The sequence below is a fragment of the Dendropsophus ebraccatus genome, chromosome 10 (assembly GCF_027789765.1).
Source record: "Dendropsophus ebraccatus isolate aDenEbr1 chromosome 10, aDenEbr1.pat, whole genome shotgun sequence".
Lineage (NCBI taxonomy): Eukaryota > Metazoa > Chordata > Amphibia > Anura > Hylidae > Dendropsophus > Dendropsophus ebraccatus.
In genome coordinates this window covers 36,528,324-36,541,700 of record NC_091463.1, presented here as the reverse complement: position 1 = coordinate 36,541,700, position 13,377 = coordinate 36,528,324, and the positions used below count along the sequence as shown (strand labels likewise).

Here is a 13,377-nt window from a genome sequence, read left to right as displayed (position 1 = left end):
ATGAAACACTGTATATGAGGTACCCCCTGATTTTACATACTTTCAGTATGAGATCAAGCATGACAAACCTGTACAGTGATGTTGTATTGTAGTTCTGCAGTAATTTTGGTCCTGTCTGCCTATACCATAAATGTCAGCCCATATAGGACACATAAATGTCAGCCCATATAGGACACATAAATGTCAGCCCATATAGGACACATAAATGTCAGCCCATACAAGAGCTGTAGATTGGCACAGCTAACCTCCTCAGCAATGCACTACATGTGGACATTTTCATGGAATCTGACCTGCACTGTAGATTTTAAAATCACATCTCACTTCTCATTGTGGACCATATAGAGGGCTTTAAGATAAGTGTAGAAGAGACTATATACTACACAATGTGACACACAACAGGCTATATACACAAAACTATATACAATACAGTTCACAGTGTTCGTGTGGGGGGGCCCGACTAGTTTTTTGTTATGGGGTTCTATGAATGCTACCTACACCCCGGCTTACTACTGTATGTTCACATTGCAACAGTGTAATACCCCTTGCCCCTATTTTCTCATGTCAACAGCAGTTCAGTGCTTAGTGCAACCCTTTCTTTCATTTCTGCTAATATAGCACCTTGTAAAGCCAGTGCAACAGTAATCTCTTATCCCCACCAACGCCATCTATAGTACTATGTAAATCATCAGTACTAGCCTGTTTCATCTAGTGCGCTTTCACCAACACTATGTAATAGCATAGCAAAGAGGAGTGCTGTTATGTCTTGGGACAGGGCAGACAAGTAAAAAAAAGGAAGAACGTGTGTGTGTGTGTGTGTGTGTATACTACTAAAAAACAGCTCAGCTCTGGTCCCTCTAAATGTAGAAAATGGGAAATAGCTGTGCACCATGAAGGAGGCCAGGGGCGTAACTAGAAATGGCTGGGCCCCATAGCAAACTTTTGATTGGGCCCCCTTCCTTACCGACTGACCCTAAGCTGTCAACCTGGTGCTGAAAATTGATGTGGTGGGTTCCATAGCAACCACTATGGCTGCTATAGTGGTAGTTACACCCCTGAAGGAGGGTTTCTAAATCTCAATACCAGTAGTGACAGTGTCACCTCTCTGAAAGGTTTATCTAACAAAACTATGCAGGTTTTTAAAAGTATTCTAAAAAACAACAAATATGCTTTAACATTCACTATATTCAGTTTATTTGCTAGTAATTAGAGATGAGCGAACCTGGAGCATGCTCGAGTCCATCCGAACCCAATTGTTCGGCATTTGATTAGCGGTGGCTGCTGAACTTGGATAAAGCCCTAAGGCTATGTGGAAAACATGAATATAGTCATTGGCTGTATCCATGTTTTCCACATAACCTTAGAGCTTTATCCAACTTCAGCAGCCCCAGCTAATCAAATGCCGAACAATCGGGTTCGGATGGGTTCGAGCATGCTCGAGGTTCGCTCATCTCTACTAGTAATGCTTTTAAATAAGCAGTAATGGTGACATAGTTTTCATTTACCTTTATATAAGAAGCAGAAAAAGCAGGACAGAGCCGTCTTGTGTGTGATACCTTCGGGGGGTACGTGAAATAAGTAGATGAAATGCTGCTCATCTGGCTGCCCTTTGGGATTTATGCATATCACCCCTTAAAATATTTAGGGTACAACTGGTATCCAGATGAACTATAGCCAAGGATGTGTTGTGGGATATAAAAAGAGTAGGACTGGCACAATAGCGCTGACCTAGTATCACAGCTCCTTATGTCTGCTTGCAGAATTAAATTCTGTAATTATATTTGCCCTTAAGATTACACGTTGTCAGACACTGATTTTAGATCCCTACACCACCCCAAAAGACAACACCATTTTACAGTTACTGGTCTAGCCCCCTTCTCCAATTAAAAAAAACAAGTCTCACAAAAACAAGCCCAATCCGCAATGCAGATGACCTGACCTCGATGTTCTCACGTAAGAAGCTTGTGTTATGCCGCCTAAAGCATTCCTGTAATTCTATTTCATTTGCAAACAAAATAGCAATGTTCACTCTCTATGTCCTTGTACCAACAGACTGCTGCAAAACAACAGGCTGCGATCTGTCTCACACCTAACATTCTCAGGACTCTTCAACCTAAAGATGCTGTAAGTGACAAGATACCTCGTGGCTTTCTATTTAACACCCGAGTATTAAAGAACAATATTTAAAGGATTTCATATGTAACAAAGAGTTAAATAGCTGCGTAATTAGCGGCGCTCATTTATAAGACGGCACAAAGACGATGCTAAAAAGACAGCCAATCATCCTGTCAGTCATCCTGAGCTGGTACGGCTCGGAAGTCTTACATGAATCACATTTATCTTTAGAAAGTAGAAGTAAGCTGAACCTATTTTAAGTCTGTGTCATTTACCCTTTCATAACCACAGTGTTTTAGACTCATTTTGCCCATTTTGTCAAAATTGCCATGAATTTTCTGAGCAGTAAGTTATTTTTTTATGTAGCTAATTTTTAACATGCATTTCTATATGGTTTCAAACACTATAGAAAACATTTGAATAGACACAAAAAAAAAAAATACAACATGCTGCCTTTCAAAAAAACAACAACACATGGACTAAAGGTACCACATGCGATGACAAACACCATAAATAAAACGCAGTGTTTAGCGTGAATTTTATATCTTACTGTTGGGCTTTAACAAGCAGTGTTTTACAGGTGTTTTTGATGGTGTTTTTAATAATACATAAAGACATTGGGGGGGATTTATGAAGACCGGTGTACAAGTACGCCGGTCTTATATTAGGCCCCACACCCTTTTCCCCGTCAGGATTCACTAAAAGGCACACGCCTCTTAGTGAATCCGGACGGGCGCCCAACGTACTAATTCTACACCAGCTTCCAGCAGGTGTAGATTTGGATCATGATTTATGCCTGCGAGCAGGCGTAAATCATAATAAATGAGCCACGGAAGGAAGCCACGCCTTCTCACTGCTTTGTCACGCCCCCAAGCTCCCCCAGCCTGCCCATCGGGTAAGCGGGGCATACAACAGGCATACACCAGGAAGAAGGGGCAAATCTGCACCTTTTCCCTGGTGTACGTCTCAGGTGGACGTTTCATAAATGTCCCCCATTGTCTTTTAATATGGCTAGAGGTGGTGTAAAAAAATGCTCACCTCCCATGGTGTCCGCAGCTGCCACCTTAATGCTTCAGACATCTGCTAATCCTCATTTCATTGTTCCTGTAGTGCACTGAAGAAGGGACTGCCTGCTCGACCAATCACTGACTGGGGCAGGACACCTATTTAGCCAGTAAGCTGCAGTTGGTGATGTTTTATTCTATGTTCCAGAGCCACTGCTCCGGCAATCAGCTGTTTGCCATGTTTCCAAATGTCAGTTTCCCAACAATTGGATATTTATCCTGAGAAAATGTCATCAATAAATTGTCTCAAGTAGACTGATAGATAAGGAGAGGATAGTGAGGAGAGAATAGCTTGAAGGTTCCTGCTATTTGTAACATACCCATGCAGAATATAACATATGAACATACCCTTACTTGGCCTCACTAACCACTGTCTTTGTTCATTAGCTTCCTTAGTGACAATCGACTAAAGATTCTGAAGGCTGATGTGTTCCAAGATCTTCACTCATTGGAATGGCTGTAAGTTGGTAACAGGATATTTATATTGACCTTATTCCCATCTTCAGAGCTTTCATAGCAAAGTTTTATGACAACCTACCGTAAAACTGCATTAACTATTATTCTTGATTCTATAGACCAGTCAGTTGTATTACCAGTATTTTATTTAAAGCAGACTTGAGAAGATACAGAGTTCAGTTGTTATGGTATCCATTATTCATATTTTAGGCTGAAAACAGGGCTGTTTTATTATATTGTATTGCTTATTACTGCCACCATTGGTGAGCTACAGTGTAAAGAATGCATTGAACTTTGGTCACATTACCTTTCCTCAGATAGCTTCTGCTAGAAGAGTGTTTTGAGGCGTCTCAAAGTTTAGAAGCAATCACTACAACCAAGTCCAACTATCCATCCCTAGATGACTGGATTCTAGTCAGAGTTCCACTTTCTATCAGCCCAATAGAAAATTTAGGTTAGGAAGGTGACAGGATTATAGGAAATGGATCACACACTACACATCCATTGGAGGGAGGCACACTTACAGTAGCATAACTATGGTCTTATGCAGGGGCGGTCTTGGCATTTCTGGGGCCCCAAGCGAAGGTATGTTTGCCCCCCCCTCGACACGCGTTCCAAAACAATAGACCGCTGTGTGTTGCCCCCAGTAGTATATACCCCTTGTGCGCTACCGCCAGTAATATATCCTTGTGTGCTGCCCCCAATAGTATATACCCCTTGTGTCCTGCCCCCAGCAGTATATACCCCTTGTTTGCTCCCCCCAGTAGTAAATAGACCCCTGTGTGTTCCCCCAGATATATATAGCCCCCCGTGTGCTCCCCCAGAAGTATATAGACCTCCTGTGTGCTGCCCCAGTTGTATATAGACCCCCTGTGTGCTGCCCCCAGTTGTATATACCCCTGTGTGCTCCCCCACTAGTATATAGGCCCCCTGTGTGCTCCCTCAGGGGTATTTAGCCCCCCTGTGTGCTCCCCCACTTGGATATAGATCTCCTGTGTGCTCCCCCACTTGGATATAGACCGCTGTGTGCTCCCAGTAGTATATAAACCCCCTGTGTGGTTCCCCCAGTGGTATATAGACCCCCTGTGTGCCACCAGTATTATATAGACTCCTTGTGTGCTGCCCCAGTAGTATACAGACCCCTGTGGGCTCTTCCAGTTATATATAGACCACCTGTGTGCCTCACAAGTAGTATATAGACCCCCTGTATGTTCCCCCAGTAGTATATAGACCCCCTGTGTGCTCCCCAGTAGTATATAGCCCCCTGTGTGCTCCCTCAGTAGTATATAGCCCCCCTGTGTGCTCCCCCACTTGGATATAGACCTCCTGTGTGCTCTCCAAGTTGTATATAGACCCCATTCTGCTGCCCCAAGTAGTTATAGACCCCCTGTGTGCTGCCCCCAGTAGTATATAGACCCCTCTGTGAAGCCCCAGTAGTCTATAGCCCCCCTGTGTGTTCCCCCTGTTATATAGCCCCCCCTGTGTGCTCCCCCCATTTATATAGACCCCCCTGTGTGCTCCCCCCATTTAAATAGACCCTCGATGTGCGCTCCCCCAGTTAAACAGACCCCTGTGTGCTCCCCCTCCCATATAGTATATAACACAATAAAACACACACTTATACTCACCTGGGTCCGGGCGTCTCCTCTTCTCTTCACTCTTGTGGCCGCAGGAAGGGTTTTCCCTACGATCACAAGAGGCCGCACTCCCCTTGTCCTGGCGCCGAAGCTCCAGTGATGTCACTGCAGCACCGACACCACAAGGACAAAGCTGCCACTTGTGACCGCAGGGAAAGAGTCACAAGAGTGACTGACAGGAAGAGAGCCAATGTCTCCCACCCTGTCAGTGCTGCTGCATGTAACTATGAGCGCTCATTACGAGTGCTCATAGTTACAGCAGCGGCCCTGTCCAGCGGTCTTGAGCACAAGAGCGGGGCGTGGGGGCCCCCCTGGATGTTGGGGGCCCCAAGCGATCGCTTGGGGTGCTTGATGCCAAAGACCGTCACTGGTCTTATGTGAGGTGACAGAACCTGTCATAAAGTGCTGTGGAATATGTTAGTGCTATATACATAAATTTATTATTATTATTATTATTATTATTATTATTATTATTATTATTATTATTATCTTCCAGAATCACAAAGTTAAACACCATGGGGGAAATTTATCAAAGTTTTAATTGGCATACACCAGAAAAGGGCTGCAGTTTTCTGGCAAAAATGGTGCAAGAATCTGTGCACAGGTACACTGGGGTCTTGATAAATTCCTCCCCATGTGTACAGAAGGAAAAATCTGAAAACATGGTAGCGCTCTCTCACCTTTAGTTTTTTTTAGACAATGTAACAGACCCTCTATATCTCACGCCTGATCACAAACCTCTCCAACCACCATTATTATTCTTCTGCTTACCTGATGACAAAGGGTTAACAATAACCAGCAGAGGATCAGGACCCTATATGACAATATCACATTTTGTGTTGTGTTATGCACTGTTATTTTGGTGTAGAAAGTTTTCTTTATTCTAAATAACAAGAATATAATCCATTGCTTGTAAGACAGACTAAAAACTAGCATTGATTATTGATTGGAATTAATTATGTCCTATAGGAACATTATTATTTATTATTCCGCAATCAAATGATCTCCTCATTGCCATAGCCATCAAAGATGTTTAAAGCCACTTTATCATCTTCTAATGTTTCCTTATGTTTTTTTTTTTTTACAGGATATTAGATAATAACAGAGTTGCTAAGATATTGCCTGGAGCTTTTAGGGGTCTAAATTCTTTGTATTTCTTGTAAGTCTTTTTTACTTATACATAATACGTAATTATGACTGAATATCAGACTAAGGCCCTTTTCACACATCAGGAATATACATATTCAGATCCGTAATGGTGGACAGCATAGCACCCATTGATTTCAATACACCCTTTGACACATCCATAGACGCTACAAATTGGTAAAAGTGACCCAATTCATTTCAATTAATGGGTCCATGGGTCTGACTTTGCTTAAAAGTTTTTTTTTTTGCAGAAAATGAGGCTTTTGAAATTACGTCCCTGTGAGCTGGCGCAGGGAATAATAAATTCCATCTGTAAAGTTGACAAATTAAATACCCTGCATAACTTTGATTACTTTTATTCCTTACAGAGTGAACAGTTCTTAAATTAAAGTAATATGAGTTTAACGCTTAGATTTTTTTTTTGGCTGCTTTTTCTTATTCAATAGAACAGAAAAAAAACTTCACCAATTGAATTAATATATTTATTACTAAGTTGTAGATTGATTCATAAACTGATTAAGACCAATAGGATAATACTTGTTTTTGTTCTCCTTCAGGTACATGCTGAATAATTCTATTACTGAGATTCCAGAGAATTCGTTATGCTCCGAAATGCCTCGTCTAAACTGGCTGTGAGTAGCAATTGTAATAAATAGGTATACATAGATATTGATAAAAATAGTAGTAAATATCACTATGAATAGGACACTTGATGGGGGGGGGGAGCAAATGGGGTATCAGGCTTTATAAGAGTCATTAGAAGCACTACTAGACTAGGGATAAGCACTACTACAGAGTTTACAACTGCAGAAAACATTGATAAACAACATATACTCTAATATTTTTACTGTATAATAGGGTGAGCTAATAACTATACCTGCTGGGATAGTGGGGGTGAAGGATTTGTTTTTGTGAAGGAAGTGAAAGAGTATTGCTTTTGTGGTACTCTAGGGGTTAGTTTTACTAGTGGTTTATGGTGATAAAGGTGTTAATCACCCCCACCCCAATTATTGGGCTAATAATTACCTTTTGAGGTCTAGGGGTAAATTTCCTGGTGGTCTAGAGGTAATATTTCCTGGTGGTTTACAGTAGTGGTGGGATTAAGCACCTGGTATCCAATGGGTTGCCTACCACTCTGTTTTCCAATGCTGCCCAGCAGGCTCTGAGTGCAGGAAGCTGAAGGTGGTCAGACAATGTGATTGACATATACTCTGTGATCACAAAAAAATATATATATAGTTATTGTTTTCTTGTTCTTAGGGACCTAGAGGGAAATCAGATGCATACCATCCGTGAATCCGTCTTTCAAGAGTGTATAACTGTCCTGTGAGTAGAACCATAGTTACCATAAACCTGCCGTTTTAATGCTTCTTATGCTTAATAGATGCTTAAAGGGGAACTATCAGCATGTTAGATGACTTTAACCTGCTGATATGTCCCTATTGCACAGGAGATGGCAAGGAGGAAGGTATGTGTCTTACCTTTCTCCTCTGTGCCGTTCTGGTGCAGTAAGTATGATGCTCCATGGTCCGGTGAGACCATTGGGAGCACTAGGGCACCCGATAGGAGCACTGCCCACCCCACAGCCCACAGTGCCAATTGGGCCCCGCTCCGGCTGGCCTGCTCCATTCATTATCATTAGAGAGGGGTGGGCCAGCCAGGGGCAGATTATAGGGGTGCTATGGGGGCAGACAGTGCTCCTAATGGTCTCGCCGGACCATGGAGCACACAACTAACTGCACTGGAACGGTGCAGAGGAGGAAGGTAAGAGACATATCTTAGTCCTTGGCATCTCCTGTGCAATAGGGACATATAAGCAGGTTAGACATATCTCTTGATAGTTCACCTTTAATCAATTCTTTAGACAAATATCATCAATCCATTATGATTAATATCTGTCTCTTCCTTTATTAGGCTATGTTCACACAACGTGAACAACCGGCCGTTCCGTGACCGGATCAGCCGGAGCCGCTCGCTTCACTGTGTGAACTAACAGGGCAACAACTGCCGTACTTTTACGTAGTGTTAACATAGCCTTAAACTGTATAGTTGAGAGTAATCCTACACAAGTACGTTTTGGTTCCCATCTGAATCGCTAATGTGGTAGAGCATCCAAACTGGGCTGTGTGCATGCAACCTGTTAGTGTCCTCCAGAGAATTCATGCTGTGCTTCAAAAGGTCCGATCTATTCTGGATAGCTTTGACTTGGGTAAATAATTGTGTTTTTACAAGGTCCACGTAGCTTCTTCCTGAATGTGACCTCCTTCCTCTGCCTCCCTTTCGTTATCACCATTGTCAGCACTTTAAATAAAGAAAGTTAATGTCCAGTGGCATTCACCATAAAATTGATCTTTATTGAATATCCAAAAGACATACAACACAGGAACATGGAGACACCTCTCTTCACAGCCTCAGGCAATGGACGCTTTGCGGTTCCCATTGCTTTCTCAAATCAATTAAATAAAGGTCAAATTTTATGGTTAGAGCCACTGGACATATATTTCTTTATTTATTCACACATGGACTCTTCTATAACCAAAGCGAGCACCACTGAATTGATCATATATGGATTTAGGACCTGATATCTATGTCTGCTGGGAGTTGTAGTGCTGGTAAAGTCTCTTGCTGGTGGACTGATTTTCAGCACTTTACTGCTTAGGCCTTATTCACACGTTCCGTAATTTACGGATCCGTATTTCCGGATCCGAGTTAGTGCACATTGAAGTCTATTGGGCTATTCACACGATCAGTAGCAGAAATGGATGAAAATCAATCCGTAAAAAAAAAGGACATGTCCTAGTGCGGACCGGGTGCGGACCCATTTTTTTTTTGCGGATCCTCTCATTGAAATCAATTGGTTACGGATTGTTTACGGATTGTAACATGTTGGCATCCGTATTTCCGCAAAAAAATCCGGATGAAGTGCATTGAAAAGCAATGAGTAGTAAAAAAATGGAATTACGGAAATACGGATGGAATACGGATGGAATACGGATGGAATACGGATGTCCAATCCGCAATTTCTTACGGGTTGTTTCAGGACCAGAAAAAAATACTGAACGTGTGCATAAGGCCTTAGACTAGGGCTGCTTTTGTGTAACATCCTTCTTGTTGTGATCTTGCTGCTGTTAGTTTCCTTTTGGCTCACATAGCAACTTGCAGATACAGTGCATTTGAAAGTGGCCAATGCAAAATAAGAAAATGACACTACATATATTGAGGTTTTGTTTAATATGAGTACAGATCCATCAGTAATACATTTGTGGATTATAGACGTTGAAGCCATCTGGCTTGAAAACAAATCAGAAAAAGTTTGGTCAGTAACTTTAGAAGGAATAGGAGATAATTACTTCCACTGTCAAGTCTCCCCAACACAAACCGGAAAGATATCAGCAAAGGACAGGCTCATATTTTAGCTTTGAAACTTATTGTTAGTAAAGAAACTCACAAAACAAGGAAATGTAGTTATATTAAAAGATGACAACTGCATCATTACAGAAGTAGGTCAGACTCTCGCAGAAGGAAAAGGAGAAGATGAACTGTAGCAGCTGGGATGCAAACACTGAAACCCAAAATGAATATTCTGCACCCAGAAAACAGCAATGGAACAATCAGCAGAGATCAATTGAGGAGCAGCCCTAGACACCTGAGGACTCCACCTGTGTGGGGAAACATTTCAGGGTTGAGGTGTTAAAGTGGTTATCTGGGTAACAAAAACAATATTCTAAACAATCCCCCTTCCCAATACCACCCATCTAGCACCCTTTTCCAGTTTTTTATCTCATTCTTATCGGCTCTGGATGTCTAAAATCCTCTACCCTTCGTCCACTCTAATCACGCTTAGCTCCCTCTTCCTCCCTCCCTTTGTAGTCACGGGACATGTGATCTCCTCTCTGGGGCCAGGTTAGCTGTCTATTGACTTGGTAACCTGACCCCCAGGAGACATTGTCTGCATCATCTCTATGCACCTGTGCTGCTTCCATAGACTTACATATGTCCCTGAGCCTAGGTTTCTGTAATATTAAGCGTTATAGTTCTATCTCTGCTTGCTGTCAGTGAATGCAGGACACCCGTCTTTGTGTCACAGCTCTGTATATTGTAAGTGTTATAGATGTTCTTAGAGTCTGGATGTACTAGAATGTTTTCATTCACAGTCAGAAAGCAGAGATCTAAACCTACATCACAGATGCCCGGTAAACAGTTGCCACACAATGCATGCATCAGTTCTGCTACATCATCAGCTGGTAGTATAGTAATACATACTGGGGTGATGTGATACAAAATCAGTAAAAAAAAAAAAAAAGCCTGTGTTTACTGTGCAATAGTAATGACAGCAGTGTGCAGGAAAGAAAGCTAAGGGGGCGAGTATGCAAATGGACCAGTCAGGGAGATGCATGATGGGAAATGTAGTTTTCTATCTTCAGCTACAGCTAACATAGATCTATGACAGGTTGTAAAGTCATGCTTTCTATTAAATTATGGTTTGATGCAAATAAAAATGTTTTTTAAACTGGGTCAAAAATGTATACTTTAATATAATAGGTAGCCTAGAAAATGTTTTGTTACCCTTTAGGCATTGGTTTTTTGAGTTGAGTATCCGACATCTACTCTGGGACATGTTGAATGATAGAAAACCACCAACACAGCTAAATCTGATTTATGGGGAAACTGTTATAAATTTACAAGCAGCGAGAAGATCGATGCAGTAACTAAGCAAATTGATACAAAACATTACCATGCGCGTGATTTAATGGAAGCAATGTAACTGAGTTTGCTTACTGTAGGACTGATAAGATGATAGCTGATGACATTTCAAAGTCACTAGCAACAGCCAAGTTTAAAGAATTCAGGACCATGATGGGACTAACAGGATAAGTAGTTGTGGAGTGAGAGCGTTGGAATAATTTTTGTTATTGTGATTATTTCAATAAGTACTTCATTGTGTATGTTTTCTCTTGTCTTGTGTGAGTGCCAGTCTCTAGGGACGTTGTTATGTTCTTAGGGACAGGGAGAACACAGGGAAAGTTTCTCCTACACAGTCAGAGTCCCGGTTTTTCACCATCCACTGCCTAAGGGCCCTATTCCACAGTAACGATAATCGGCCGGATCGGCCCCATTTGGCTCAATTCGGCCGATTATCGTTCGATGAAATAGAGAGAACGATCGTTCATTTAGGGCCAGACCAAAAATCATCGTTTCCCCATCGCGCATCGCTACGGTTGAATAGCGGTGCACGGCGGGCGACCGACGATTTGACAGCAGCAGCATCATACATTCCCTGTCCAGGCTTCTCCATGCTGTCTTCATCCCCGGGTCCCGCGCACTCTATCTTCTGAATGGCCGGTCAGCTGACGGAGCGCTCAGCCAATCATAGGCCGGGACAGCCGCGGCCTGTGATTGGCTGAGTGTGGCCTGTCAGCTGACCGGCCATTCAGAAGATAGAGCGCGCTGGACCCGGGGATGAAGACAGCGCGGAGAAGACCTGCAGGTAATGTATTACTGCTGCTGCAAGGACATCGGTAACGTTGTGAAAACATCGGTATGTTCTGAAAACATTAAATATCAACAGTACAAGCGATTTTAAGAAACTCTGTAATAGGTTTTATGTACTAAAAGAGTTTCCTTCTGTAGTGAAAAAGCAATCTCCCAGCCTCCCCCCTCACATTAGATAAAGCAGGATTTCTGTCTCCATTATGTGGCTATGGAGAGGGGAGGGGCTGTTAGGAGTGACTGAGCATGGAGGATTTCTGCAAAGCACAACACCCTGCAATCTTCTCTCAGTAAGTTCATAGATAAGCACTGACCTTTCTGACACCAGAATCCTGCGTTTTAGACCCCAGAATCCTGCCCAGACAGTCTACAAACAGCTGACCTTCATGTCACCTCTTCCTGCTCCCTCATCTCCCTCGGCCCCTCCCCCCTTCATAGGCTTACAATGGAGAGAGCAGAGCCCGTCTTCACTGGCTTCTCTGTAATGAAGACGTGTTTGCCTGATAATGCACAGATAAGAAGTCAGGGGGGGAGGCTGGGAGATTGCTTCTTGAGTACAGAAGGAGGCTTTTTTGGCTGATGAAACATATTGAAGAGTTTCTTAAAATCGCTTATACTACTGATTTCTGCAATAAAAAAAAAAAACATGACAGTTACTCTTTAACAGTCAACTGAACAACAGGGCAGATCATTGCTCTGTGTAATAATTATAGGGGGCAATGTTTCGTTGGAGACTATTGAGTAAGTACTTCATTGGGTTTTTTTTTACTGATCTCCCTGAGCTCAGTGATTACTGTGTTTTGTTGGTCTATTTTTATTGCCCCTGTTAGCCATAATCCTACTCCACACTGATGAAACAGTTCTCTGTGGATGGATTCCTGCTTTTGGTAAATCCTTGTCATGACGCAATACTTGCAACTGAGTTAGACTTTGACGCAAAAGGGGCCACCCTGGTATTTACCTATTTGTGTTCCAATACTAGAAACCGAATGGGACTTAAGGGGCTATGTATCATGTAATAAACATAACAAACAGCTTATGAAAATGATCATCAGCTGATTGTGTCTTTTAGTCCTTACCTAAAAATCATAGTCCGTCGACCGCGCATTGCTGAGTATCCCTGATGGCCAGTGAATGGCTGAGCGGCATGTTACTTGAGAGATCATTTCAGCAGCTTTGACGTCGGGATTCCGTAGTGTGCACATACCCTAATAATGTTCTTTAACCCCTTCCCATCAGCAATCTGTACATATACGTTCATACTGCACATGCCCCGTGCAATAGGAATGTATATATACGTTCCTGACACTGACAGGGCTTCCTAATGTGAGCAGGATCATTGAAGTGAGAGCGATCCTACTCACATCAGTGTCTGTGCCAAAGGTAATGAGAGTCAGCTGCGATCACAGAGCTTCTTACCTCCGTTCTATTGGATCGGCGATCTGTGTGTAGAGCCTGCTCTCAGGTAGGCT

The 13,377-nt window shown here is 42.5% G+C and overlaps 1 protein-coding gene across 3 annotated transcripts in view; it reads left to right on the top strand.

The window, feature by feature from the left end:
- Nucleotides 1-13,377, top strand: part of LOC138766232 (relaxin receptor 1-like) — a 194,877-nt gene that overhangs the window by 140,581 nt on the left and 40,919 nt on the right. For all 3 annotated transcript variants that reach the window (XM_069943654.1, XM_069943656.1, XM_069943655.1), the window contains exons 6-10: nt 2,050-2,121; nt 3,564-3,635; nt 6,357-6,428; nt 6,973-7,047; nt 7,676-7,741. In XM_069943654.1, the coding sequence (XP_069799755.1) occupies nt 2,050-2,121; nt 3,564-3,635; nt 6,357-6,428; nt 6,973-7,047; nt 7,676-7,741 (357 nt within the window). The remainder of the gene's footprint in view (nt 1-2,049; nt 2,122-3,563; nt 3,636-6,356; nt 6,429-6,972; nt 7,048-7,675; nt 7,742-13,377) is intronic.